The 27,752-nt window shown below is 36.9% G+C and overlaps 1 protein-coding gene, 1 long non-coding RNA gene and 1 pseudogene across 3 annotated transcripts in view; all 3 read right to left on the bottom strand.

Moving 5' to 3' along the window:
* LOC144662569 (lactadherin-like) overlaps positions 1–19,980 on the bottom strand; it is a 111,247-nt gene extending 91,267 nt beyond the window's left edge. The window contains exons 1-4 of the mRNA XM_078523410.1: positions 19,835–19,980; positions 17,996–18,348; positions 17,079–17,228; positions 16,177–16,293 (exon numbers count right to left, since the gene is read on the bottom strand). Coding sequence (XP_078379536.1) covers positions 16,177–16,293; positions 17,079–17,228; positions 17,996–18,348; positions 19,835–19,839 — 625 coding nt within the window. The 5' untranslated portion in view covers positions 19,840–19,980. The remainder of the gene's footprint in view (positions 1–16,176; positions 16,294–17,078; positions 17,229–17,995; positions 18,349–19,834) is intronic.
* Positions 972–27,725, bottom strand: LOC144662576 (lactadherin-like; annotated as a pseudogene). The gene is made up of 9 exons (XR_013572476.1): positions 27,641–27,725; positions 26,757–27,104; positions 25,570–25,719; positions 25,358–25,474; positions 6,338–6,672; positions 5,928–6,066; positions 4,332–4,666; positions 1,751–1,889; positions 972–1,465 (listed from the first exon to the last, which is right to left on the bottom strand). The product of XR_013572476.1 is annotated as a lactadherin-like (transcript).
* LOC144662665 (uncharacterized) lies at positions 8,131–15,027 on the bottom strand. Its single transcript, XR_013572499.1, has 7 exons — positions 14,392–15,027; positions 13,932–14,057; positions 12,555–12,678; positions 12,095–12,220; positions 10,717–10,840; positions 10,257–10,382; positions 8,131–9,003 (listed from the first exon to the last, which is right to left on the bottom strand). It is a non-coding gene; the product is annotated as an uncharacterized LOC144662665 (long non-coding RNA).
* Positions 27,726–27,752: the final 27 nt, after the last annotated feature.

Below are 27,752 nucleotides of genomic sequence, written 5' to 3'. Positions count from 1 at the left end.
CACTTTGCTAAGTGTTAAAAAATTATATTTTCTAGTCGTCTAGTTCAATCGTTTATTTGTATTGTGCGAAATATATTTATAAATTGAGACCATTATGTCATAAAGTAATAATGCAATCTTGAAAAAATTCCAGATATTATGTTCTACACACTAATACGGCTCATGCAGACTGTGACTTAAACAAACCTCCGACTGAGTGTTCCTTAAGTGACTGTTTTTCTAAACGATTTTTACTGTACTATACCCTGGACACCCTGCCTTTCAAGTCAAAGAAGATAGTTAATTATTAACCGCCCGATTTTAAGCTTCTCAAGCTTCTAAAGCTTCTTGTTGCTTATAAACAAGGTGCTGTTGCATTGCATGCTCCTTAACAAGTGTAGGTACCGCCCTTTTTTTAAATTGAAGTATTTATGAGACAAACAATTAAAGTTTGACAAAAGTGACAGTGCAGGTTTTATAGCAGAGGAATGATATCTGTCTAGTTCTCACATGCCTCTGCGAGGAAACTGGGTGCGACTCTTCTTTCTCTTCCCGTGGTACGTCACACTTCCCACTCGGCACCAGTCGCCTTTCTATATTGCAGCGGATAATGCGAGGCGCTTGAGGACGACACAGGAATGTCTTGTGCGCACAGACGTTTATAAGACGCGAAGAGCAACCGGAAGTCGGTTGTTTCGTTTCCCTGGGGTTTGTTACATATTTTTGGTTTGTTGCATGGGTTTTGTTTACAATTGCAAATCAAAAACGGTCCATTTGCTGTACAATCATTGTCCTTCTGTTAGCCGTACGCGTCTCAAAACGTCTCTGCTAAACACCTAAAACTAGTCATGGTGGATAAAAGCATTGAGGCTTCCTGAATAGAATTAACTAAGTATTTTTTTACCTTTCTAAATTTTTAAATAATTTTTTTTCTTTAGATGCAGTCCCCTCCCCCCCCCCCCCCTGGATACGAGCCAACTAGACTGGTCTACAAGTCGAGCACACTGCAAACGTGAAGGCGATACCGGGGTCTACTGCCAACAAAGCTGAAACGAGAAGCGAACAACTTTGATAAAGTTTACCAGCCTACGAGCTGAATGGGCTACCCTACCTAAATTAAATAAAAACAAAATAGAACAGCAAACAAACAAACACACAAGCAAAAAAACTGGATTTGAACTGTTTGCCTGTATAGTTTGGTGTGCCATGGAAGTAGTAGTCATAACACGAATCTACGTAGTTCTGAAGCGACAAAAGATGACATGACGTAGTAAGCGGTATAATATACTACTTGAGTGACGAATCTGCTTTCTGTAACCGAAGACTCGTCTCGTGTCTTTACTGGACTTACAGGACTCACTGAAGTTGACATTTACTTTGTGCTGGCAGTCTCTTGGAAGAACAAGGAAAAAAAAAGGCAAAATCTTGTGCATGGATAAATTGCCAGTGGTATGTTTTCCTTTTCTCGACCCTTTTCAGATTTATGCTGCGAATAAAGAAAGAGAAGAATTATTCAGAAAACTTAGGAATATTATTATTGAGACTTCAGCACCTCCCCTTCTCTCTTCCCATCTGTTTAAACCTTGCCATGTAAATCGCTTCCGTTGAGTACATAACCGAACTTCAGCTTACCAAAATCGTGACAATATAAGGTAGGATGGTGAAGCATACGATACGACATTGAGACACTCATTTATGGTGCCCTTTGATGGTACCTTGCTTTCATTTTACTTTTAATTCATGAAAATAGAAAAAAGCTTTTCACATTTACCTTGACAGCCATAGAGTTCTGCCCTCATTGATATGTGTTCATTCCAAGCCACTGGCCGAAAACGGATGTATCGTGCTCTGATTGGTGGTTTCAGATCATGATAAACAACAGTGTCCTGGTCAGTGTTTCCATCAAATTCCTAAATAAGTAATACAAAAAATTGTTAGCGATCTATCATTTGACAGGTTTCTTGTTTAACTATTTAACATTATATTCACGATCAAAAGTAAATCAAGGTCACTAACTGAAAGCCGGGGTAATTATTGAAGACTTTTTTTAACTGCGCTGTGCACTTCTTGCTCTGCACGTTGTTTATTTGTAGTTTTTTCTGTGACCAGACCCAGACCTCCACTCGGTCAGGCTTAAGGTCACGCAATGTTTAGACGCTACAAATCAGTTACAAATGGGAAATTTTCTGATACTTGGTCTTTAAAAAGAATGATGAATTTGAATCAAAGAGAATACTAAAAGTTCATGTTATGAAAGAAAAATACGCTTTAGCGGGCCAAATTTACATTAATTTAAACGCCATAAGGTTTGTGTCATGGAATGTGCTGGCGTTGCAAGTTTCACTTCCATTAGGAATTGACGACGATCGGCCAGAATCACGCAATGTTTTAAAGGCTATAAATCTGCTACAAAAGGAAACTTAACAAATCCTTTGAACATAGCCCAGCATGTTAAGTGTGAAATGTTCGATTTTTTGGCATTATCTATTTTACAAGCTGTGTCATCTGGAGTATTTCAGAAATCTAAAGGAAAACCACCGAGACAAACATGCCCTGACTTGTAAAGTTTACGTCATTGGTAAATTAATTCCCCAAGAAACAAATTCGCGTCCTTCTCAAATTTGATTGGTAATAATTGGCTTCAATATTCCATTCTTGGAACAAGTAATTCAATGTTTAAACGTAGGAATTCCGATGCTGATTTGATATTTCCGTCTGGCTTCACGGATCAGCATCGTGGAAAGTTGGCCTGCATTACCATATAAGAAAAAAAATTAACTGCAGATGAAACTGGTCAACCATAAAAAGTCACACAAGGTGTGTGGGTGGTGCATTTTTACTCGTGAATGTAATGAAACGAGTATGGTTATGGAAAGTGATATGCAAATTTTCAGTCGGTCGGTCGGTCGATGAGCTGTTAACTTTAATTTATGAATAATAATTTATGCATTAAATTGTAAATTAATTTTCCTTTTTTTTTTGAAACTTTTTGTTTCACACTTCTGAGGCTTGAACCGGCGACTCCTAACATCAACTATGGTTTTGAAGACCAAACCTCTAACCGCTCGACCACTTAGGCGAACTAATCATTTGGGTTGAAAATTAGCATATAGATTTCTTTGTGTTGTTCTTACCCGCTGACCGATACCGTAGGTTCAAAGTTTAATGGCTTGTATGTATAAAAGCTTCTTCGAATGGCTCGATTTATAGCTCTTAAGAATTTCACATGACAAATAGAAGAAATAATCTTAGAGAAAATATGAAAATCTTCGAAGCACTGAACTGATATTCCGTGTTTTGATGGAATTTATTAGATTTTCCAGGCACGAACTGTGGACTGCGACTCTGTTGGGTATTAAAAGGTTGATTTCAGGACAATTGTATGAATAAAGTCCAATTTTAGCAGTCTCTGAATGTTTTATAGTTCCAAGGACCAGTTCCAAGCGTATTGTTTGATAATCGATAGTCATGATACGTAAATAATTTATCGTAAAAAAGCTCGCCAAACTGACGAATTTTGTTGCCTTTTAATAATATACTGTATAGTACTTGATTTGCATCTCTAATAGATTCATAAAAAAAGGACAAAGAAAAAAAAGACGTCGTATAAAATTGCAAAAAAGATTGTCGTAAAAAAAAAGTTAATCGTCCCCGCTGAGAATCGAACCCGGGCCGCTGGACTGGAGGGCCAACGCATTACCACTACACAACGCGTAAGCAGGCTTACACTTTAGGGTAGAAATTAGTGTTATATAACGAAGGCTTTTGAATAGATTACCCGCGTCCGCTGAAAACACAAGGAACCAACGTGATCATATCTCCCTTCAAACAACTTCTATACTAACATGCCGCTCACAAAAGTACAGAATCATTTCATAGCTCTACACCAATATATTTAGTATTCTCATTCACGAGTGGGCTAACAAAGCACCATTGATTTATCCCCCCACAGGGCTCCTTCAGGCTGGTCACGTAACTTGCGTAGTTTTAAGCTTCTTAGAGCTGTTTAATTTAGAGTAACACCACACAAACAAAAAGAATATAGCACAATTCATTACTAAAAAAAGTGATACACGAAATTAAAGACTTTATAATCAACATTTCAAAATGATGGGAACAAATGCTTATCAATTTCAAAATAAAAGTCAGGAACGATTTATAAAAAAAATACTTCATTTCTGGCACCATTTTCAAGTAATCTGTAACGACGGGGGTGACAGCTATGCATGCGACAGGTGAAAATGAAATGTATAAATAAAAACAGTAATTCACATTAAGTGTTACGTTAACTGGTATGACGGTGAATTAACAGTTGAATTTATCGGTGTTTCAATGAGTGAAGTCTATTTTACCTTGATTGTAGCTTGTCCTTGTTCCTTGTAGTCCAGAAAAATTACTTCATTGTAACCGTACTGAAGATTGTACTTGGTCACGTGCTGCTCCTGATGGGGCCCATTTCTTCCCTGTGTTGCTACACGTGTCACAGTAATGTAGTTGCTACCAAGATCAACCTGTAGCCATCGGTTGGCGTCTGGTGTTGCAGCTGACCAAGATCCTGCTTTCGCTGAAGTATAAGAGAAATGGAGCCTACCCTGGACGGCGGCATGACTGCCACTATATTCTGAAGAGGCGGTAATTTGTCCGTCACTGATTGCACCGCTTTCCATTCCAAGGGCTTCTTGACATTCTAAAGGTTTAATAAAATGGTTACAACGTCAATACACTTTGATCACTATTTACAAAGTCAATATATCTTTAAAGTTGAAGCGAATCTACAGTTAGCACAAAATAGATAAAGGTTTGTGATGATTTAGATGCTCTTTGTTCGGTAATGTCATGCTGGGATTACGTGTTTCGGTTTTCAATTCTACAGCTGCTGTGGTTCGGCAGCAATTAAAAAAAAACGTGATTGTGTAAGGCCAGGCGATCTATTACTGCTAAAAGTGTTTTAATAAGTCAAAAATGTCAAAAATATGTTGTAATCCCCATAATCTCGGGACCGTACAACGAAAGGGGGGAGGGGTGGGAGTAACGGTACGGTAACGATTTTATCATTTCAAAAGTCCCGTAAGTGTTGAAGATCCTCTTGGGATTTGATATTCATGACACCAGTAATATGTAGCTGTACAACAACGACTTGCTTAAGGAGTCAAAACCTACATTTCCTAGATAGCCTGGAGCTTGCTTTACTAGATAAGATGGTTATCTGATAGTTATGACGCCATACAAGGACATTAAAATTACTATGTTGGAATCTCCATCTTGAATTTCTCTACCTACTTTTAACACTTGAAAATAGCTTAAATCGATACATTAAAGTTAACATAACATATATCATTTTAACCCTCGGACGTACAAGGGGGGGGGGGGGGAGGTTCGTGAATGCCACCCCCCATAAGGTTTCTTCGAAATTTTGAAAAGTGGATTTACTCTACAATACTGAAACTTTCAGTACCTGTTTATTCATCCTTTGCAAAAATTTTGATATGTCAACCATGTGTCCATGATATTTGACGTTGCCATGGAAACGTCATCATTACAGGCAAATCTGGCCAAAAATCGTCAATTTTTAACATTGTGAGATTTGTTAATTTTTACATTCCATCAGCATTTCTGGCATGATTTTACATCAACTTTTGTTATTTTCTGACTTTCTAAGGAATGGTGATATCCAAGACGAAGATTATGTCATCTTGTAGAGTAAGCTAAAGGATTTCTTCTCAGTGTAAAATCATTTTGCTGTGCCTTAATAGAACGAAAACCCTGGGAAGGGCTTCCATCCACCCTCCCCCCTATCCCCTTGTACGATGGTGGGGGTGTGAGTTTGCTTGTACGTCCGAGGGTTTACTAATAAACAATGGGCTATTCCTCAAAATTGCAATTTAACATATACATACGAAAACTTTTAAGTAACATTATTTTCCAAATAGACAACCATTCACAGTTACCTCGACAACCATAAAGTTCCACCCTCATTGATACGGAGTTTTTCCAAGTCACTGGACGAAAACGGATGTAGCGTGCTTTGATTGGTGGGTTTAGATCATGATAAACAACAGTGTCCTGGTCGAAGTTTCCAGCAAAATCCTAAATCAGTAAGACGCGACAGACTGTTAGCGGTCTATCATCGCAGAACGTTCCTTTTAAACTCCTAATCATTATCGCCTCGAACTGAGGTAAAATTAGGCCATTAACTTATCAATTATTCAAAAGAATTAGAATGAGAATGATGATGATGATGATGATGATGATGATGATGATCATAAGGATGATAAACGCTTTGAAATTATTTAAATTGTGGCATTTTGAAATGCAAAGTTGACTTTATCAAAGTTTCATTGGGTAATGTCCATTTTACCTTGTTTGTAATTTGCCCTTTCTCCTTGTAGTACTGGAAGTTCACTTCATCGTCACTGTACTGCAGATTGTACTTTTTTACGATCTGAACAGGATTGTGATTATTTCTTCCTTGGGTTGCTACACGTGTCACAGTAAAGTAAATGCTGCTCAGATCAACCTGTAGCCATTGGTTGGCGTCTTTTGACCCTGCTGCCCAAGATCCAACTTTATGTCCAGTTTTGTTAAAATGTAGCCTACCCTGGGTGGGGGCGTGATTGACACTCATTTGTGAAGAGGCAGTAATTTGTCCGTCAGTGATTGCGCCGCTTTCCATACCAAGGGCTTCTTGACATTCTAAAGGTTTCACAGAATAATTACATCGTCAATGTACCACAGTTTCAAGACGTCGAACGTCGATCGTCATAAGTCAGCTATGTTGGATTTCACTATTTTCTAATACCGTTCAATAAATACCAGATAAATCGGTATACTAACACTTAAAACGTAATATATAGATTTAGGCAAGCCTAAAAGCGGAGCTCCCCAGTTAATTATTTTGCACTTTATTGAAACCTGAATTCAAGCCATTGTACAATTTTAAGGCTAAGAATATAATATTCGTTTATTTTTTTTTTTATAAATATTAATATTGTTACTTACTTTTTTTTACCGTGTCCCGGGGGGGGGGGGGGGGGAAGAGGTACTCCCTAAAATTTACTAAAGGGGTGTGCCACTGAGTCGCTGAGACTCTGGACCTGTTCCAGAGAAAAACGGCTCAATTTGCGACCCTGTTCCAGACAAACAGTGCAAAATAGGTACCCTGTTATCCACAATGAAAAATATATGAAGATAGATATAAAAACACTAGCGTACATCACAAAGCGCTCACTTGACTTTGTCTGTGGCTTGGAGAAAAACCAATGAGAGGAGCGGAGTTTCATAGCTAAACTTGATAGTGTTCCACAGTCAAAAGGGTGATTTGTATACCCTGTTTCAGAGTCAGAGAGGCAAAAGGCATACCCTGTTGAGCAGCACATACCCGTATAGCCCTTATATGGGAGTACCGTATACAGCAACACCAAAAAAGCCGAGAACAAACAAAATCAATCAAAACGTTTTAATTCCACCGACAGCATTATGATCCAGAAGTCTGGATGGGAAATTATGCTGCAAAACGGGTAATTATGTAACCTTCGTGTAGATAAGGAGGGGGTAGTAGGGCTGCATGTTGGGGTAGATAGGCATATCACGTGGTAAATTAGCAAATTACTTAACATTTAGAGTATAAAGGAAATAACATACATCTACATTAAGAATATGGTTAACTTTCTTTTTTTCATTCATTCATTTGTTTTTATTTTCACTATTTGCCTATATTTAAATTTTGAATGGAAATGGCAGAGGTCATACATGTAGCAAAGGGTTTACAGCATATTGCCATAAGCTAATGCCAAGCAAACCGGAGTGAAAGCTAACCACAAGCAAACTAGAGTAAAAGCTAATCCCAAGCACACCGGATGAATAAACTAACTGGAAGCAAAGAAGGGACTTTCTGTAACCCCATCCCACCCCCCCCCCCCCAAAAAAAGGATGATAGCACCTTTTTTACTTTTACATGTCTTTTTGAGTCCCCTTCCTCTTAAGGGGTTTCACTTCACTTACAGAAATAAAAAAACAAAAATTCTGGGAAGATAGAATATTGTTTGTGAGTCTCAAACTCAGTTTTGTTCTTTGATTACGCAGAAAAAATAGAATCATGTTTGCTTGTGTATAAAACTATGCAAGAAAAAAATATAGCATCAATACTTTGACTGCTCTTTTAAAAATTTGTATGCTTTATTGTACACATTTTTGTGGAGTCATGTTGCCCATTCGTCATGGAGTTCACAAAGTAAGCAAATGAGTCACAATTTGGTTGCTTCATGGTACCTAATGGATACTGCAAATTTTATCTGGCTTTAGAATATTTCACTAATTTTAACATTATAGCTGTTCTTATAAATTGTACGCAGCATACAACACATAAGAATGAAATTGGTATTGCATATTGCTTGCAATCACGATTTTAACGTCTATACTTTAGAATTACAGTACCACCAGTTTCAGCATTACCAATCCAAATTCAAATTATTACATTGCTTTTTAACTCCACTACCTCCCCCAAGGTCAACCAAAGATCTTATGATATACAGTAATTAGACAACTACATGTAAGTCCTGTGTAGTCGAGGGCTCAAAATATTTGGACACTTACAGGTCATGTTAACCGGCCAAAAGAGATTTTAGCTTGGTCACATGTGGTTTCTTACCAGCCAAAACATTGAAAATAGCAATTTTAAACTCCCATTCATTTCTGCTGTTACTGTTTTGGCTGCATATTCTTAAAAAGATCACTTCATAATGCCCTTGTTACATCTAAAAAGATGTGAAAGAGACAGGTCAATCAAGAAGTTGTTTTCTGAAGTACACTGTAAATACGTTAACATTTAAAATATAAACTTTGCTCATTTGCAGCTTTTCTTGATTTAAATTTACATGTAATTTACTAGTCTCTTGAAAATGGCATCATAAAGACACCCAAACATCAAGCTGGATAATCTTAATCCTTCCTGTTTTCTTTTGATGTCCTTGTCCACATTCTGTTTTTGTGTCTATGGTTCTTCAAATTCTGAAACTCATGTTAACCCTGAAAAAAGTCAAATGCCACAGATTAAATTAAAATTGATTAATTGGCATGAATATTCATTATTTATAAAACAAAACACTTAACGCAAGCTTGTATAAAGTGAAGCAAAACCACTGGATGCGAAAGGATACCTTATATATTTAACAGAGATGTATCAGCACAGGCTATTTTTTTTTTACTGATAACTGCGAAGTCAACTACAGAAAAAAAACCCGGTAACTCGAACTCGGATAACTCGAACAACCTTGCTAACTCGAACTCACTTCCATTTCCCTTGGATTTGACCCCCTTTTTCAGTCATTTTTACTCGGTTAACTCGAACTCGGATAACTCGAAAACCCCGCTAACTCGAACTAAATTTTGTTTCCCTTGAACAAAATTTGGGTCAAACTTTTAACCCTGATAACTCGAATTCCGGAACTTGCAACTCGCAACGGTTGCCCATTGATTATAGCAATGAACAGATCATGTATTTGACAGTCATTTTCCACTCTTAACAATAGAATGTGTGGTCGCTTTAGAGTTTCTGGCAAGATAAGTTCAATTTGCACAGTACTGTATACTGAAGTGCTTAAAAATCAGTAAACTATCAATTATTAACTTGGCAAATAAAATATTCAATCAACCCCGCTAACTCGAAAAACCCCGCTAACTCGAACTCATTTTCGTTTCCCTTCAGAGTTCGAGTTAGCAGGGTTCTACTGTAAATATTTTAATAAACTCAAAGCATCACTGCAAACCCTTACACCCCCTCTTAATTAAAAGGTTTGGCCTTTAAATACTCCCCCTCCCCTCTACCCCTATATATACATGTACATGCATAGGAAAAACATTGCCACATCTTAAAAGCTTTTCTCTTAACAGTAATACTAAGATTTTTAAAGATACACATTTAATTAATAATAAGTTTGCATGCACAGCTGCATACAGTGTCTAAAATGGCATGGAATTTACTCACAAAGATTCCAGTTTTTCAGTAGTCATTAACCTTTGTTGTGTGCATTTTCCAAATTCCACAACAAGATTGTGATTTTTTTATGACAAATATAACATTTACTGTTGACATTCTGAATGAAACCAGCAAAACAGACCTCAAAATCTCAAAATTGTTGACATTGTTATGTAATCCACATGAACGCTCAATAGTGAACAGAACTACATGACAAGTGGATTATTTAATATATTTGGGAACGAAAGAGCTAAGTAATGAAGCTGAAGTTTATTTACTCTGACTAAATGAACAGTAATTTTACCTCCATCTTGAATATCAATAAACTGCATACACTGAATCGATCTATTTCACTCGGAGTTAACGAAATTCCAGGTGCTTCGTGCAAACTGACATCACTTTCATTCTCATCTCAGCTGCTCTTCCAGCACTGTAAAACAGAATAATCATATCACATGCATTTAAAAATCGTAAGCTTAATTTTCTTCGAGATGTGTTGAAGTGATATTCTTTGTGAATTCGTTCCTCGAAGGCCCAACAATTATTTGTTTACATAATCAAATCCTCCTATTTGATCAGTAAAACCTGGTAAAACTGAATTTTAACGAATAGTATTTTTCAACATTGTTCATGTCACAAGCAAATGCTTAGTGGCGAAAGCAAGTAAAATGTGCCGTCAATATAAGCTTACTTTGCGTATAAAGTAAGCTTAAGACAAAACGTAGAGATATTAAATGACGGAAACACTGCAGTTTTGTACTCACCTTCACCAGTTGGCCACAGCGGGTACACTCGTCTGCTCGTTTTATCTCCGTTCCCTTGTTCTCCGCTTGTCCACATTCTGTTTTTGTGTCTGTGGCTCTTCAAATTCTGAAACTCATGTTAACCCTGAAAAAAGTCAAATGCCACAGATTAAATTAAAATTGATTAATTGGCATGAATATCAATAATTTATAAAACAAAACACTTAACGCAAGCTTGTATAAAGTGAAGCAAAACTACTGGATGCGAAAGGATACCTTATATATTTAACAGAGATGTATCAGCACAGACTATTTTTGTTACTGATAACTGCGAAGTCAACTACAGAAAAAAAAACCCGGTAACTCGAACTCGGATAATTCGAACAACCTTGCTAACTCGAACTCACTTCCATTTCCCTTGGATTTGACCCCACTTTTCAGTCATTTTTACTCGGTTAACTTGAACTCGGATAACTCGAAAACCCCGCTCACTCGAACTAAATTTTGTTTCCCCTGAACAAAATTTGGGTCAAACTTTTTACCCTGATAACTCGAATTCCGGAACTTGCAACTCGCAACGGTTGCCCATTGATTATAGCAATGAACAGATCATGTATTTGACAGTCATTTTCCACTCTTAACAATAGAATGTGTGGTCGCTTTAGAGTTTCTGGCAAGATAAGTTCAATTTGCACAGTACTGTATACTGAAGTGCTTTTAAAAAAATCAGTAACTATCAATTATTAACTTGGCAAATAAAATATTCAATCAACCCCGCTAACTCGAAAAACCCCGCTAACTCGAACTCATTTTCGCTTCCCTTTAGAGTTCGAGTTAGCAGGGTTCTACTGTAAATATTTTAATAAACTCAAAGCATCACTGCAAACCCTTACACCCCCTCTTAATTAAAAGGTTTGGCCTTTAAATACTCCCCCTCCCCTCTACCCCTATATATACATGTACATGCATAGGAAAAACATTGCCACATCTTAAAAGCTTTTCTCTTAACAGTAATACTAAGATTTTTAAAGATACACATTTAATTAATAATAAGTTTGCATGCACAGCTGCATACAGTGTCTAAAATGGCATGAATTTACTCACAAAGATTCCAGTTTTCCAGTAGTCATTAACCTTTGTTGTGTGCATTTTCCAAATTCCACAACAAGATTGTGATTTTTTTATGACAAATATAACATTTACTGTTGACATTCTGAATGAAACCAGCAAAACAGACCTCAAAATCTCAAAATTGTTGACATTGTTATGTAATCCACATGAACGCTCAATAGTGAACAGAACTACATGACAAGTGGATTATTTAATATATTTGGGAACGAAAGAGCTAAGTAATGAAGCTGAAGTTTATTTACTCTGACTAAATGAACAGTAATTTTACCTCCATCATGAATATCAATAAACTGCATACACTGAATCGATCTATTTCACTCGGAGTTAACAAAATTCCAGGTGCTTCGTGCAAACTGACATCACTTTCATTCTCATCTCAGCTGCTCTTCCAGCACTGTAAAACAGAATAATCATATCACAAGCATTTAAAAATCGTAAGCTTAATTTTCTTCGAGATGTGTTGAAGTGATATTCTTTGTGAATTCGTTCCTCGAAGGCCCAACAATTATTTGTTTACATAATCAAATCCTCCTATTTGATCAGTAAAACCTGGTAAAACTGAATTTTAACGAATAGTATTTTTCAACATTGTTCATGTCACAAGCAAATGCTTAGTGGCGAAAGCAAGTAAAATGTGCCGTCAATATAAGCTTACTTTGCGTATAAAGTAAGCTTAAGACAAAACGTAGAGATATTAAATGACGGAAACACTGCAGTTTTGTACTCACCTTCACCAGTTGGCCACAGCGGGTACACTCGTCTGCTCGTTTTATCTCCGTTCCCTTGTTCTCCGCTTGTCCACATTCTGTTTTTGTGTCTGTGGCTCTTCAAATTTTGAAACTCATGTTAACCCTGAAAAAAGTCAAATGCCACAGATTAAATTAAAATTGATTAATTGGCATGAATATCAATAATTTATAAAACAAAACACTTAACGCAAGCTTGTATAAAGTGAAGCAAAACTACTGGATGCGAAAGGATACCTTATATATTTAACAGAGATGTATCAGCACAGACTATTTTTGTTACTGATAACTGCGAAGTCAACTACAGAAAAAAAACCCGGTAACTCGAACTCGGATAATTCGAACAACCTTGCTAACTCGAACTCACTTCCATTTCCCTTGGATTTGACCCCACTTTTCAGTCATTTTTACTCGGTTAACTTGAACTCGGATAACTCGAAAACCCCGCTCACTCGAACTAAATTTTGTTTCCCCTGAACAAAATTTGGGTCAAACTTTTTACCCTGATAACTCGAATTCCGGAACTTGCAACTCGCAACGGTTGCCCATTGATTATAGCAATGAACAGATCATGTATTTGACAGTCATTTTCCACTCTTAACAATAGAATGTGTGGTCGCTTTAGAGTTTCTGGCAAGATAAGTTCAATTTGCACAGTACTGTATACTGAAGTGCTTTTAAAAAAATCAGTAACTATCAATTATTAACTTGGCAAATAAAATATTCAATCAACCCCGCTAACTCGAAAAACCCCGCTAACTCGAACTCATTTTCGCTTCCCTTTAGAGTTCGAGTTAGCAGGGTTCTACTGTAAATATTTTAATAAACTCAAAGCATCACTGCAAACCCTTACACCCCCTCTTAATTAAAAGGTTTGGCCTTTAAATACTCCCCCTCCCCTCTACCCCTATATATACATGTACATGCATAGGAAAAACATTGCCACATCTTAAAAGCTTTTCTCTTAACAGTAATACTAAGATTTTTAAAGATACACATTTAATTAATAATAAGTTTGCATGCACAGCTGCATACAGTGTCTAAAATGGCATGAATTTACTCACAAAGATTCCAGTTTTCCAGTAGTCATTAACCTTTGTTGTGTGCATTTTCCAAATTCCACAACAAGATTGTGATTTTTTTATGACAAATATAACATTTACTGTTGACATTCTGAATGAAACCAGCAAAACAGACCTCAAAATCTCAAAATTGTTGACATTGTTATGTAATCCACATGAACGCTCAATAGTGAACAGAACTACATGACAAGTGGATTATTTAATATATTTGGGAAAGAAAGAGCTAAGTAATGAAGCTGAAGTTTATTTACTCTGACTAAATGAACAGTAATTTTACCTCCATCATGAATATCAATAAACTGCATACACTGAATCGATCTATTTCACTCGGAGTTAACGAAATTCCAGGTGCTTCGTGCAAACTGACATCACTTTCATTCTCATCTCAGCTGCTCTTCCAGCACTGTAAAACAAAATAATCATATCACAAGCATTTAAAAATCGTAAGCTTAATTTTCTTCGAGATGTGTTGAAGTGATATTCTTTGTGAATTCGTTCCTCGAAGGCCCAACAATTATTTGTTTACATAATCAATTCCTCCTATTTGATCAGTAAAACCTGGTAAAACTGAATTTTAACGAATAGTATTTTTCAACATTGTTCATGTCACAAGCAAATGCTTAGTGGCGAAAGCAAGTAAAATGTGCCGTAAATATAAGCTTACTTTGCGTATAAAGTAAGCTTAAGACAAAACGTAGAGATATTAAATGACGGAAACACTGCAGTTTTGTACTCACCTTCACCAGTTGGCCGCAGTAGGTACACTCGTCTGCTCGTTTTATCTCCGTTCCCTTGTTCTCCGCTATTTCTTTGCCTGTTTTCTCGGCACCTCTCTTGCTATTTTAGTCGCTTTTCTTCGCTACTTTGCTACCAGGTTCGACAGGCGCTTTGCTATACTTTTTCGCCTGCTTTCTGTCCGGGTTTTCTGGATCTCTTGCGATCTCTTTCCCGTCGCAAATCGCTTAAACCCTGTTTCCTCGAAGTTAAGTTTACCCTGCTCTCGTTTGTAGTCATCGGCATAACAAGGAGCCAAAATAAATATGTTTGTCTCAAGTTCTAACTTTCAGACTAGCTGAATAGGATTTAAAAATACGTAGTAATTTTGAAAATTTCTTTGCCAAGAGACCTCACACTGCAAAATTATTTCGCGCCAGTACTGCGCGAGTTGTCAAGACCTTTCAAGATCCCGGATGTGCGCAACACCGTACGTACGCCGTACGCGCCCGCGAGGCATGCCGCTAGCCATGATGACCATGAAAACTCGGATGTATAGGTTTCCTATTTTATTTCATGTGTTTTTTTTTTTCATGTGTTTTTTTTTATGGGTATGGTGCTCCGCTCTGCGGCCCTTACGGGCCGCTAAGGAGCTCCGCTAAAAAAATACTATTTCAATAAACGAATAATTATTTGGGTATACTTCTATGTCAAAACACGGTTGTCATGGCAACACCAACAACTGTGAATAAACAGTTGTAACTTAAGGTCGCGCAGGACCCTTGCTCATTAATAAATTCATTAGTCAAATTTCTTGTTGGAGTGCTATCTTGTAAAGCTTTAATTCGCTACATTTTGAATATCGATTCCTCTAAAATTTAATAAGGATACTCAGGGATGATGGAATTACATCATGATTGTCCTTTTACTGAGAGATGACCGTTGTCTGGGATGTTACAAGCCCTTAAAAGTTTAACTGAAGATAATGCGATTTTGTGTCCAAGTTTTCAGCTAGCACAGCGCACCAAATTAAATGATTATATAGCTTAGTGATAAATCGTAACTTCTTTTGTGTTCCCACTAGAACGAAATTTTCGATTTCAAAAACTGCTACAAGTTAATGGCTTCTAAGAGCGTAAAAATGTGAAATCTAAACTTTGAAACATGCTATCTTCATTTTGAGAAGGAAATTTAAAAATTCGCTCTAGCCAGAACACAATAGAGTACACCAAGTTTATGTTCCTCGCGAATCAACTCTTGAAATTCTATATCGGCGGAGAAAACTTGGACACAAAATTGAAGGTTTTGAGGCTTCCGAAGACCTTCCGAGTCAATGTTTACAACAACGTGTGATATATTCAAAGCTGTGAATCTATTTATGATAATTTCCTATGTTCCAGCGCACGTGGCACAAAGCTGAAAACAATAACTAGTAATTACTTGTACAAAAGAGTTTAAAAACAAACATTCTCATGAATATTTCGTTTGTTGTCGGCTTCAGTCGTCCGGCAGTTCGTGCATACTCTTTAAATAAATACATACTAATGATTGCAAGGGTCCTCCGCGACCTAAAAAAGAAAAAAGAAAAACGCTTCCAAAAGATAAACAAACACCTTCTAAAAGGCTTAGGAACATAGGGTTAACCTCTTCAAAATATGAAAAAACTTCCATCCGGCTTCTTGGAAGGAGAAGAAAACAAAAGAATCATTTATTCAGTTTGCACCCTAAATGCTCTTTTTTTCGCTATCTAAGAATCTTTCCTGCTAAAGAAGTTAAAATTTTTGTTTAACGAAATAGACTTATTTTACCTCGTTCACAGAAGTCTCCAAACCACTTCGACGAATTGCACGTACATGTGTAGTTCACGTAATTGTTCACACATGTCGCATTATTTTGACACTGATGCTTGATGCAGTAGTCGACAGCTATGAGAAATTAAATCCAAATATAAAATTATCATGTCATCTACTTTTTATTTAATCAGCCTTTCCGCTAACAGACAATATGTAAAGAACTTCGAGGAGTCTCCTAAATAGAGAAGTTATCAGTTGGTTTATTTTGATATTCAGCATTCTAACTTGGCTTCGACGACAAGGAGAATAAAACAAAAGAACCATTCTTTCATTTTGCAATCCAGGAATTTTTCATTTAATCTTCGGTGTCAAGTTAGAGATTTGGTTCAAAGATTAAATAGAGCTATTTTTACCATTCTCTATTGTCAAAATTGCATATGACCAACTGACCGCATTATAGAGATATTCTAAAATTTAGCGTGTAATGTGACAAAAATTGAACTAGGATGCAAAATTTATCATATGTTGTGGATTTTATTGGCAACAACAAGATGCTAAGAAATCTAATAAAAACAAAGTAATTACATGTTCAAGGAAGTTCATGCCTGGCAATCTTATTTCGTAATCGTTGTAAGTCAAGCGCTATTGTTGTAAACCAAATATCAACAATATCTTTACCGACTTTTAAATATCTTTACTTTCAACATGAAACGGGAAAAAAACAAACAACTACAACAACATAGACAAAAAAACAACAAAAAAAAACAACTATGTTTGTCTGCAATTTAGGCCGCGTAGCTTAATTTCCTGAAACTAGACATGTCGTTGGCTTGTCGTCGTACTGTCAAAATATTACGCTGTAATCTAAGTAGGTGGCCGTTCGCTATAGGTAAATATATTGAAACAGTTGCACTCACTTCCTGTATCCATGTTACATGGAGTAAGAATGGAGTTTCCAGACCTCGTGGAATCTAACCAGTAATTACCACTGACCGCTTGTCCTCCTTCACTCGCCTTGATCTCTCCACACGAATCAGCAGGCAGCTCGGGAATGGATCCGAGAGGCACTGGAAATGAAATAAGGACAAGATTATCAAATAACATGTAAAATGCACTGTTTATCTTTCACGTTCATAAACAAGGAGTGTCTATCTCAAACGCTTGAATGGTCTTGGGTCGTGAAATCGAAATTATCTGATAATTTTCTTCATTCCTTTTATAGCTCGTTGGATAAGTGAAATGAGGTGAAAGTGTAGTAAATAAATTCGGTTTATGCTTTAAAGGGGAAGTATCACGGATATTTTGTACAATTTCAAAAACTAAGAAACATTTCAGTTTTAACAGAAACCTAAAAATAATGGAGGGCAAAAAAAAAAAAAAAAAAAACCACCCCAATTAATCATTCCATAATTAGATGTTACAAAGCCCCTCATGAAGTTGCAATGCTCACTTGAAATGTATTGATAGAAATGGCCAAGGGTTTGTTCTTTGCAATTTACGTCTACCTTAGTAATGACTTATTTAAATAACATATCGAACAAGAGAGACAGTGTTTCATCACACCGAGAAGAGAGATGAAAATAGATAGCGCAACAGAGTATTTTTGACGAACGTCGAGGCGTTTGGAAATGTGACGAAACACTTCCACGAGTCTTTGGTCTAACTTCTCAAACGAAAACAGAGAAATGAATTCGTAAAAATCTATACAATTATAATCAGATGTACAAACACCGTCGTGGTTCTGAATTTATTTGTTTTAATCCCGGAATTTTAACTTGATCATTTATTATATTGAGTTTGAGAAATGTTAATTCTTAACGTTAACTTACTGTACCTCTATTAGGAGCCTTTTTCATGTAATATCTTTCACTGTTCTGAACAAAGTCCTCTGGCCTGGTCTCCTTAGTCCTGTTATTTAACTCGCATATGTCTTTAAAAAAGACGTAGTTATAACTTTGACATCTGACGTCAGCGTTGCACGCCTCTCTGCAGTCGAGAGACATTGGGCGGGCCTTAAACGTCTCAAAAGTGTGGCCCTTGAGCATCATTTGATAGACGGAGTAAGTGTCGATTCCACATTGTTGAGTAGCAACGTCGCGCAACAGTAAAGTTAATATAAGCAGTTCAGTGATAACGAAAATCTGTTGCCCGGCCATTTTTATTTCATCAGGATTCTGGCAGCTATTTCTAGATAAAAATTACTTTAGGTTATTAATAAAGAATATTTCCTGTTGGATATTGCGAGCTATTGTTATTGTTATCTCTCATCCGTTTATTCTGCAAACACACACACACTCTTTAAATATTAACACTGTGCAAAATTTGATCATTTCGAGGCTACAGCTAACTGAAATAAAAAAAAAAATCAACTGGGATAGGGTAGGATTCCTTTTCTTATATTTCTGATGGCTTTAGGTACATATGCGATGCAACTGATGTAACACTTCATGTTGCGCGCATTTAACAATCGTGGAAATGTGGCAAGTTCGAACAGCTGTAGATAATTCATCATGGAGATACTGTATTATCCCCTGTATCTTGTATTCGGTTTTATTACTCTGATTGAAATAGACTGCAGGGTTACTTTTGAAAAAAAATAAAATTTGAATTTGATCAGTTTTTGTGTATTTCATCAAGCTCAGCGATATGGGTACCGTAGTCCATAGTCGTAGTACAATAGTCTTGCTACTGTCTTGATTTGGACTCAATGATCATATAACAGTACAGATTTGCATTGGTAAATTTAAAAAACACAGAGTGTAACTGACTGTGATGTTTAGTTTGTACAGTATTTGTTGATTCTTGTTTAATTGATCTTCAAGTTTAGTTGTGTTAAACTTAGGTCAAACTTGACATCGGTGGTCATGAGTCTTCTCACGGGTGAACCGATCCCTGAAGGGTGAACCTATCCCTTAAAACACGAAAATTTTAAAGGATCCGACCAAGCGGGATCAGTGATTTTTATATAAGCACTTGAAAGTCTTGCAACACACAAGAAATGTGCGAAATCTTTTTTACAAGCCGGACCGACAAGATTGCTTTTACACGACTGCCTTCGCCGCTTTTAATACCATGTTACGCTATAAACGAATATATAAAGCTCTTGTTTCTTTAACGCTTCTAAAATGCTACGGCAGTGACAGTTCTGTTTTGCATACTACAACCCAAGAAATGTGATACAGAAACCAGCTTGGTTAACTTATACTTTCGCGTTTTTCGAATACAACTTGTTATAACAAGTACATTGAATGGAAAGCAAACTGGTTCTTCTTAAAGACCTCTACGTCTCCGAGTAAACTACAAAAAAGTCTGTCTTAGTTTCCCGAACTCCGTAAACTATTTTTCGTTTCCGTAAACTACCTCTATACGTTATTCGTACTCTATAAAATAAATCCAGCAAGAGTAATTTAATTTGAGTACCAAATGTTGCAAAGCTGCTTTTAAATGCGATTAAATTATTTGTGCTGTCTCCAAACCAGCGAATCTTGCATGACATTTGCTAGTAAACTAAGATTTTATTGTTTTTTAAAGTTTTGTTTCTACTGAAGTCAATGAGGAGAAAAAATTTTAACCGTTTAACTCTCATTGCAAGTGAATTGTAACAAAGAAAAAAAAAAAATAAGGCAAAAACGCACACACCCACAAACGAAGAAGAAGATTTAAAATTACGTACCTCATGAAACATGTAGCTCAAGATGACCCGTCAGAAACACCAACATACTAATGTCCCCAAAACAAGTTATGGATCGTTTGAATACATGAGGTGAGAAAAACTGTTTAACCTTGGTCGTGTTAATAATTTATGCAGCACACATAAAAATCGGTAATGCGTCCCGTGATAAGTGCTCATGTTGTGTTGGCATTTACCACCTTAACGTAACATCTCTCGCAGCTCCTAAAACCGCTAAATTATACAATTTGTATATTAGTTATAAAGATAAAGAAAACGTAACTAGTCAAGTTGTGCTTTGTTTTGTTTAAGAAACGCTCTCTATTTCTTTGAATTTGTTTTATGTGTCTTTTCCCTGTTTTGGAGAAATATTATCACAATATCCAGCACATGCCTCCATATTCTGAACACACGCTCTCAGCTGTTCAATTATTGATTTCCTTTCTTCGGCTTTTCACCCTTAATTATATTTCCAGTCTTTGTTCATTTGAGGTAGAATTAACACATTAACATATAACAAAACTGGCAAAAATCCGTTATTTTTCTTAGGAACTAAATCGAAACTAAAGCATTCACTAGTGTATCTTGAATTGAATTTTGCTTAATTAATCCTCAGGTAAAACCAAATTAAAAGAAATACATCTTTTGTGAATATACCGGAACTACCCTGTGAAAATCAACTGAAATTCAAAAGAAAAATAAAGATAGATTCGGAGCGTGCTTTGTTTTGAGTTAATTTTTCTTCTTCTCTTCAATCGCCACTGTCTAGACAGGATAATCCTCTCACAGACGTAATTAAACCCTGGGAGGACGCGAAGTCGTCCTTCTTTTAGCATTTTGTTCAACATTTAAAACTTTTTTCCGAGTCGATGTTTCATATATAAAAATGTGTTTGTTATATTTAAACGAGCACAGAACTTATTTGAGTTTTATTTGTATCTTCAAACTGATTCTTTAGAAACACTACCAGCACGACACCAAAATACTGGGAAAAAGTGATCGATGGATCTGTCAAATGCATGGGCAGGAGAATGATTTTGTTTTTCTAACAATGGTTGTATTTTCTCATGAAAAAGTAATGTAGCACACAAAAAAGTAATATACGCCGTGATGGGCGCCAGTGTTATGTTACCATGGTAACAATAGCATTACATGTGACTTCCAAGGTTATTTGACACATCAGTTATGAAGTAAAACAAACTAACCACAACGTGCCTAATTATCTCTCAGAAGCACTTTCTGCTTCTTCCAAATTTCTCCCTTGTGAGAAAGAGAAAGAAAACATGTTACAATAGTGATATATTTACTGTTTACAATCATTGACGTCAAGTGATTATTGTTAATCAAATTTTCTAACCGTTAATTGAATAAATAGAACCCTTTGATTCGACAGTCACTACATCTGTGGTTGGCTCATCAATCACAGGCAAAATAAAGCGAGGTACAGCTATATTCAACATCACTACGTTTTGCACACACGCTTTCTCTTCAATGCTATTGTTTAATTTAAGGTACTTTTTTGTTTCCGGACCATACCTTTCATTGTCAATAGGTTCCTCCCGTTTAGTAATCTTACCTGACTCGGACCAATACGAAAATCACACCAGATTATTGGCCTTAGATTGAAGTTTAATGTAATATATATTGTTTGCCTTTTTTCAACAAAAGGTACCCAGCAGGCTGAGAGAAGGGCCTTAAATTCGACTAATAGTCACCGTTCTTCCTCCTTAGGGCCCTCTAAACCAGGGAGCAAGGTGGAGTGCCTAGTCACCCCTGATGACAGTGAAGCTGGTACAGGGCTGCAGCCAGCTCCAGAAACATGAAAACCCTGAATAAAGTACTACGGCATTGCTCTGACTGGCAAAAGTCTGGTGAAATTGACCCCAAACTTGATTATGCCTGTAACGAGTACGCTTACATGAAGCGTTGAGCTTCCTGCGGCCGCGTGGCATCTTGGGAGAACGTCCCTCGTGCGTCGGCCATTTTGTTATCATAGTAAAATTATAGTAGCTATGTTCCTGGTTTAAAATGTTAGTTGTTGTTTTGGTATCTGACCGCCTGTTTAGCAATCGTAACAATTCCCACCCACTTCCTCTAGCAAGCCGGCAATTCGATGCCTGACACTGGACTCCCCAGAGCTGCTAGGTCTATGACTCAGCTACCCGGCGCAACCTTTCATGACGGAGCCAAGAGAGTCACAATCAACTAGGATACGTCCTTTTTCCGGGGATCACAATCACCATTCCTCTCCAGGAATCACAATCCCCTGGGAGTAATTCTTACTCCCTAGCAAGGGCAGACTCATGGTTACCAAGGTAACCAACCCATTCTGTAAGTCTATGGACGAAGGGTGACCTAGATTGGAGCACTTCATCCCAACTCAAAGTTTATTTGATTATTTTAATAAATAAATACAGGAAAAAAGAACCGTGAACCTTAGATGAACTTCTTGCTTTAATGGTGTTGTTCTTGATTAACTGCATAGATCTAAACAGTACTGACTGCTAACTGCAACAGATAATATAAGAAGATACCAATAGCTATTGTAGGATACTGAAAATACTTAAAGAATATACATTAAAAACTTGTACTGTACATGAACTATACATGGTCAAAGTTGGTAAGAATGGTTACAGCTGATCTCTTAACATGTGGCCAAAGGCCCAACTGAATACGTCGAAGGTAGCTTTAATACTATTCGTTTCAAAAAACATTCTACGTACTTTGGTGTGTGACACGCTTAAGCCATGGGGGGGGGGGGGGGGGGATCAGTGTCGTAGAACTTAGAACAGAGCGAGTTAAAGTTTTTCGGCTAGCAGCGAAGAAATGGATGAAAATAAGGTACGTTTTAAATGTGATTGGCAGTAAAATGCAAAGAAATTCTGATTGGCTTAACCTACGAGTTGGTGACTTACACATGTGATAACCACAGGAATTTAAACCGTTAAATCCTACCCTCCATGTTACTGCATGTCACACAACCCAAACGTGTTCACTCATAGTTATCCCATTCACTATAATTTATGGAAACATAAAGGTGTCTTGTTTCAGTTTTCGCAAGAAAAATTACAGAAAAAGTACATTTTTACACTCCATTAGCATTTTAACTTTATTGCAAGCTAGGCTTGTACTAAGGCAAGATAATGTTTAGTAGACAATATTCAAAGTCACAGAGCTAACCGTCTTAAGGATATTTCATTATAGTTTTGTCCCTGAAGAATATTATCTCTGCTTATTGAAGTAATGGTTAAGGTCATTGCCCTGTATTACATTGCGCATCCTTACTGTGCAGAATTTAACGCGTAATTAGCGGGCGCACATAGACAAAATGGCAGCTTAGTCCGCGAGAAAAATATATGGTCTCTTTCTTAAGTCCCCCTAAGGTAGTCATCAAGAAGGCAAAGTTTGGGTGAAAATCTATGTTCAGTTCTATTTCGGGGCAATGACCTAAATAAGTACTACTGTTTTATTGTTTTGTTTTTTTCTTTTTGTCGTAGTGCAAGTCTTGCAATCATGTTGTTTTCTTCTTCACTTAAAGCGACTGGTCTGGTGCGTGTATTTATTAACCCTGGGTCGTCCAAGGGGGGGGGGGGCGTGGATGCGACCCCCCCCCCCCATAAGGTTGTTTCAAAATTTTGAAAAACGCATTAACCCTACAATGCTGAAACTTTTAGTAGCTGTTCATTCATCCTTTACGGAAATTTTGATATGTCAACCATGTGGCCATGGCATTTGACGTTGCCATGGCAACGTCATAAATACAAGCAGGTGTTGCCAAAAATCGTCATTTTTAACATTTTTCTTGATTTTTTTTCCAGTTTTTTAAAACAGAAGTGCAAGATTTGTTTATTTTTCCATTCCATAAGCATTCTGGCTTGATTTTGCATCAATTTCTATTATTTTGTGAGGAAATGTCGAAATCCACGATGGCGGATCCTAGATGGCGGCTCTAATGACGTCATGTGACTTCATATGACGTCACAGCCAAATAAAATTATGTCATCTTGTAGAGTAAGCTAAGGGCTTTCTTCTCGGTGCAAAATAATTCGGCTACGCCTTAATATAACGAACACTCCGGGGAGGAGTTCCATCCACCCCCCCACCCTTGTACGATGGCGGGGGTATGAGTTTGCTTGTACGTCCGAGGGTTAAATAAGAATCTAGAAACAGTTAAGTCAAGGAGCTTTGAAATCTCGGTGTTTATCGTCATCATCATCATCATCATCATCATCGTCGTCGTCGTCGTCGTCATCATCATCACCATCATCATCATCAGCAGCAGCAGCAGCAGCAGCAGCAGCATCATCATCATCTTCATTGTCATCATCATTAACAACTAACAGTAGCTGACCAGGATGACTATAAACTTACAGGGGTATTATTCTTGCCATCAATAAATTAAATTGCACAATCTAGAAGCGAAATTTAACTACAACAGTAATAACTCTTGCAATTTACTGGCAACTCCACGTTCTGTACTTCCACGCTTTTACCGGACTCACTACTTCATATGGATCGTTCGTAACAATACACGTTCGTCACAATACAAGAACGTTGCTGATTAAACCTGCGCTTTAGCTAGTTCAGTCAACCACTACTTTTAAAAACACATTCGGCGGATAAGCGGGATCATTTGTGTTGGTGTAGACTGTCTTTTCTGATGGATCGGTACATTCAAAACATAAGCCGTGATTTTCCCACCACTCGACTCCAAGGCATCCTTCTTTACACATCTCTTTACATTCGTCGGCTGTTATTCCTGAATCAAGAAAGATACGTCTCCCAGCCAGGGCACACCACTGAGGTGTGAAGTGAAGCCATTCAACCACAGGATTTGGAACTAAAATGAAATTAATACGATTACGAAACATTGTTTTTAATATGTTTATTTTTTATTGTTCTATTATGGCATTAAAATATAGCAGTTGATTCCTTCACGCTCGGTACACTTGCAGATGCGGATCCAGGAATTTTTTATAAGTGGGGTCCAAACTTCGATTCAGAAAACACTGTTGAAACGTTTATGCGGCAATTTACGTCTCACAGGCCGCTACGAAAACCTAAAACAAACGAAAAAATCTTGTCTTTTATAACGCAATACCACCCGGCAGTACCAAACTCGAACCATATACTCATGCAAAACTGACATTTAATAGAGCAACAACTGAGCCATTGCGCAAAAAATATTCAACGAACCTCAATTAATAACATACAAAAGGGTAGATCCCTTGAAATATACTCGCGGTTCGCGGGTATCTTTCTTGACATAAAATAACGCTGAGCGGTATATGCGTCAATCTTTTCGCTCGAATTGTTTTTTAAATGTTTAAAAAATCTAACCCCTTCGCCGTTTAATCCCGCCGTCATTTCATAAAACATGTAAAAGAAATAGTTACGTCATGCATTTCTTTATAATCTGTTAGAGATCGTAACCTGCTGTCATTTCCATTCTTCCAATAGGAAAAAGGAGTTTTCTTTTATAAAGTAAGAAATAAAAGTAAAGAAAGTAAGATGTGTCACTTTCACCTCGTTCACAGTAGTCTCCAGTCCACCTCGATGAATTACATGCTCACGTGTAGTTCACGTGACTGTTCACACATGTCGCATTGTTCTGACACTGATGCTTGATGCAGTAGTCGGCCACTACATTAGAACAAAGTTATATTTCATCATTAGTTATTGTTTTACCTCTTTATACTGATCGAGCATATACCGTAGGAAATATCTTTTGCACTTACTTTCTGTGTCCATGTCACAGCGAGCAAGAATAGAGTTTCCAGATCTCGTAAAATCCAACCAGTAATTACCGCTGACCGCTTGTCGTCCTTCACTGGCCTTGATCTCTGTGCACGAATCAGCAGGCAGCTTGGGAATGGAACCAAGAGGCACTGGGAATGAATTTAGCACAAAACTATTTAAAAGAAGGCAAGCTGTTTCTTCTATAAGTCCATTATCAAAAAGTTTCTATTTCGAACTTTTGTTTTTGGCACATAAAATTGACATTTTGTGAAAGGTTTTTCTCCTTCCCTTCTTTAGTTAGTTTAACAAGTGCAACGAGGTAGTGGTATTGCATAGGAATTTAGATCACGAGTTAAGAAAAGCTCTTTCAGTTGAAACTCGGCTCTCGGCCAGCCAATCGCTATCACTGAATGCACGCCTGTTATTTGAGATAATTTTTTATATTGACGCATCGAGGATATTGTTTAATTTGCGAACTCACGACAGGATTTTCTTCAATAAGACTTTTGAAATCCTTAGTTCGCTTAAAGTTTCTGTCCTTATAAGAGGGTGTTAATTATGACAACCGGTCAGCCGTCAAAGATCAAATATTTAACCGTCAACCGTCAAAAGAGGGTATTTTACCGATAACCGTCAAAAAATAATTATTAGAAGTCTCGGTGTACGATGTCGAAAATTTCACTTGGTTGCATTATTAAAGACCAAAATCAAAATCCAGAACGGTATAAAAGACAAAATTATGGAAGAAATTAATTTTCAAGGAGAATTTTTACTTGCCAATCAGATGGAGATTTTTCCATTTTGAGACGCTACAAACCATCTTCACGACGTTTCTATGCTAAGAAATGCATTGATAGGCCAAAATAGTTCAACAAGCACCTAGCGAGTAATGACTTATTTTAAATATCAAATCAAATACGAGAGAGGGTGATATTTCTAAACACCCAGAAGAGGGTTATAATACGACGCCCAACGGTGTATTTTTTAAACTTTGTCGGAATGATGAAACACTCTCACTAATGTTTTAGATAACTTTCAAACCATAACTACAAAGAAAACGAAAAATGAATATATAAATTAAGATCAGATTAAAAACCACCGTCGGGGTTCTGATTTTCTATGTTTTAACTCGATGAATTGTTAATCAAGTTTGAGAAATATCATTTTTCAATGTTAATTTATGTACCTCTACCCGGAGCCTTTTTCATGTAATATCTTTCGCTGTTCTTAACAAAGTCCTCTGGCCTGGCCTCCTTAGTTCTGTTATTTAACTCGCATATGTCTTTTAAAAAGACATAGTTATAACTTTGACATCTGACGTCAGAGTTGCACGCCTCTCTGCAGTCGAGAGACATTGGGCGGGGCTGAAACGTCTTAAAAGTGTGACCCTTGAGCATCATTTGATAGACGGAGTAAGTGTCGATTCCACATGGCTAGCACGTCGCGAATTAGTAAGGTTACTATAAGCAGTTCGGCGATAACGACAATCTGTTGCCAAGCCATTTGTATTTAATCAGGTTACTGGATCCTATTTCTAGATAAAAAAATACTTGGGGTTAATAAGGAAGATTTCCTGTTGGATTTAGCGAGTTATTGTTGTTAATATCTCTGGTCCCTTTATTTCACAACTCGGAAAAAAATAAATAATATGTAAAAACAAATGATATGTTTGTCTTTGTTTTCCGTAAACGGATCTCGAACTATTTATTTCCCGTTTCCGTAAACTACCTCCATACGCTGTTCGTCCCTTAGAAGATAAATCCAGCCGGATTGATTTAATTTGAAAACTAACTTAAATTATCTTAAATGTGCTTAAACGCGTTGATTTTAAATATAGTTTAAATTTTGCTGTCTCCAAGCCAGTGTTGTATTTTTTTTTCTTAACATGACGTTTGTTAATAAACAAATTAAAGATTTTACTGAATTTTAAAATTTAGTTTCGAAGTCAATCAGGAGAAAGTTTTTTAAAAGAATATTAACTGGCATAACAAGTGAACTGTAACAAAGAACAAAGTAAAAGCAAAAACGCACACACTTACAAACGAAGATGAAGTTTTTTAAAGTACGTACCTCATGAAACACGTAGCTGCAGATTACCCTCAGAAACACCAGCGCAATACTAGAGTACCAAAAACAAGTTATGGATCGTTTGAATACACCAAGCGAGAGAAACTGTTTAACC

The sequence above is a fragment of the Oculina patagonica genome, chromosome 8 (genome assembly GCF_052425735.1).
Source record: "Oculina patagonica isolate OP01 chromosome 8, crgOcupat, whole genome shotgun sequence".
In the NCBI taxonomy this organism is placed as follows: Eukaryota; Metazoa; Cnidaria; class Anthozoa; order Scleractinia; family Oculinidae; genus Oculina; species Oculina patagonica.
Note: the sequence above shows the minus strand (reverse complement) of the source record. Positions and strands in the feature narration are given on the sequence as shown.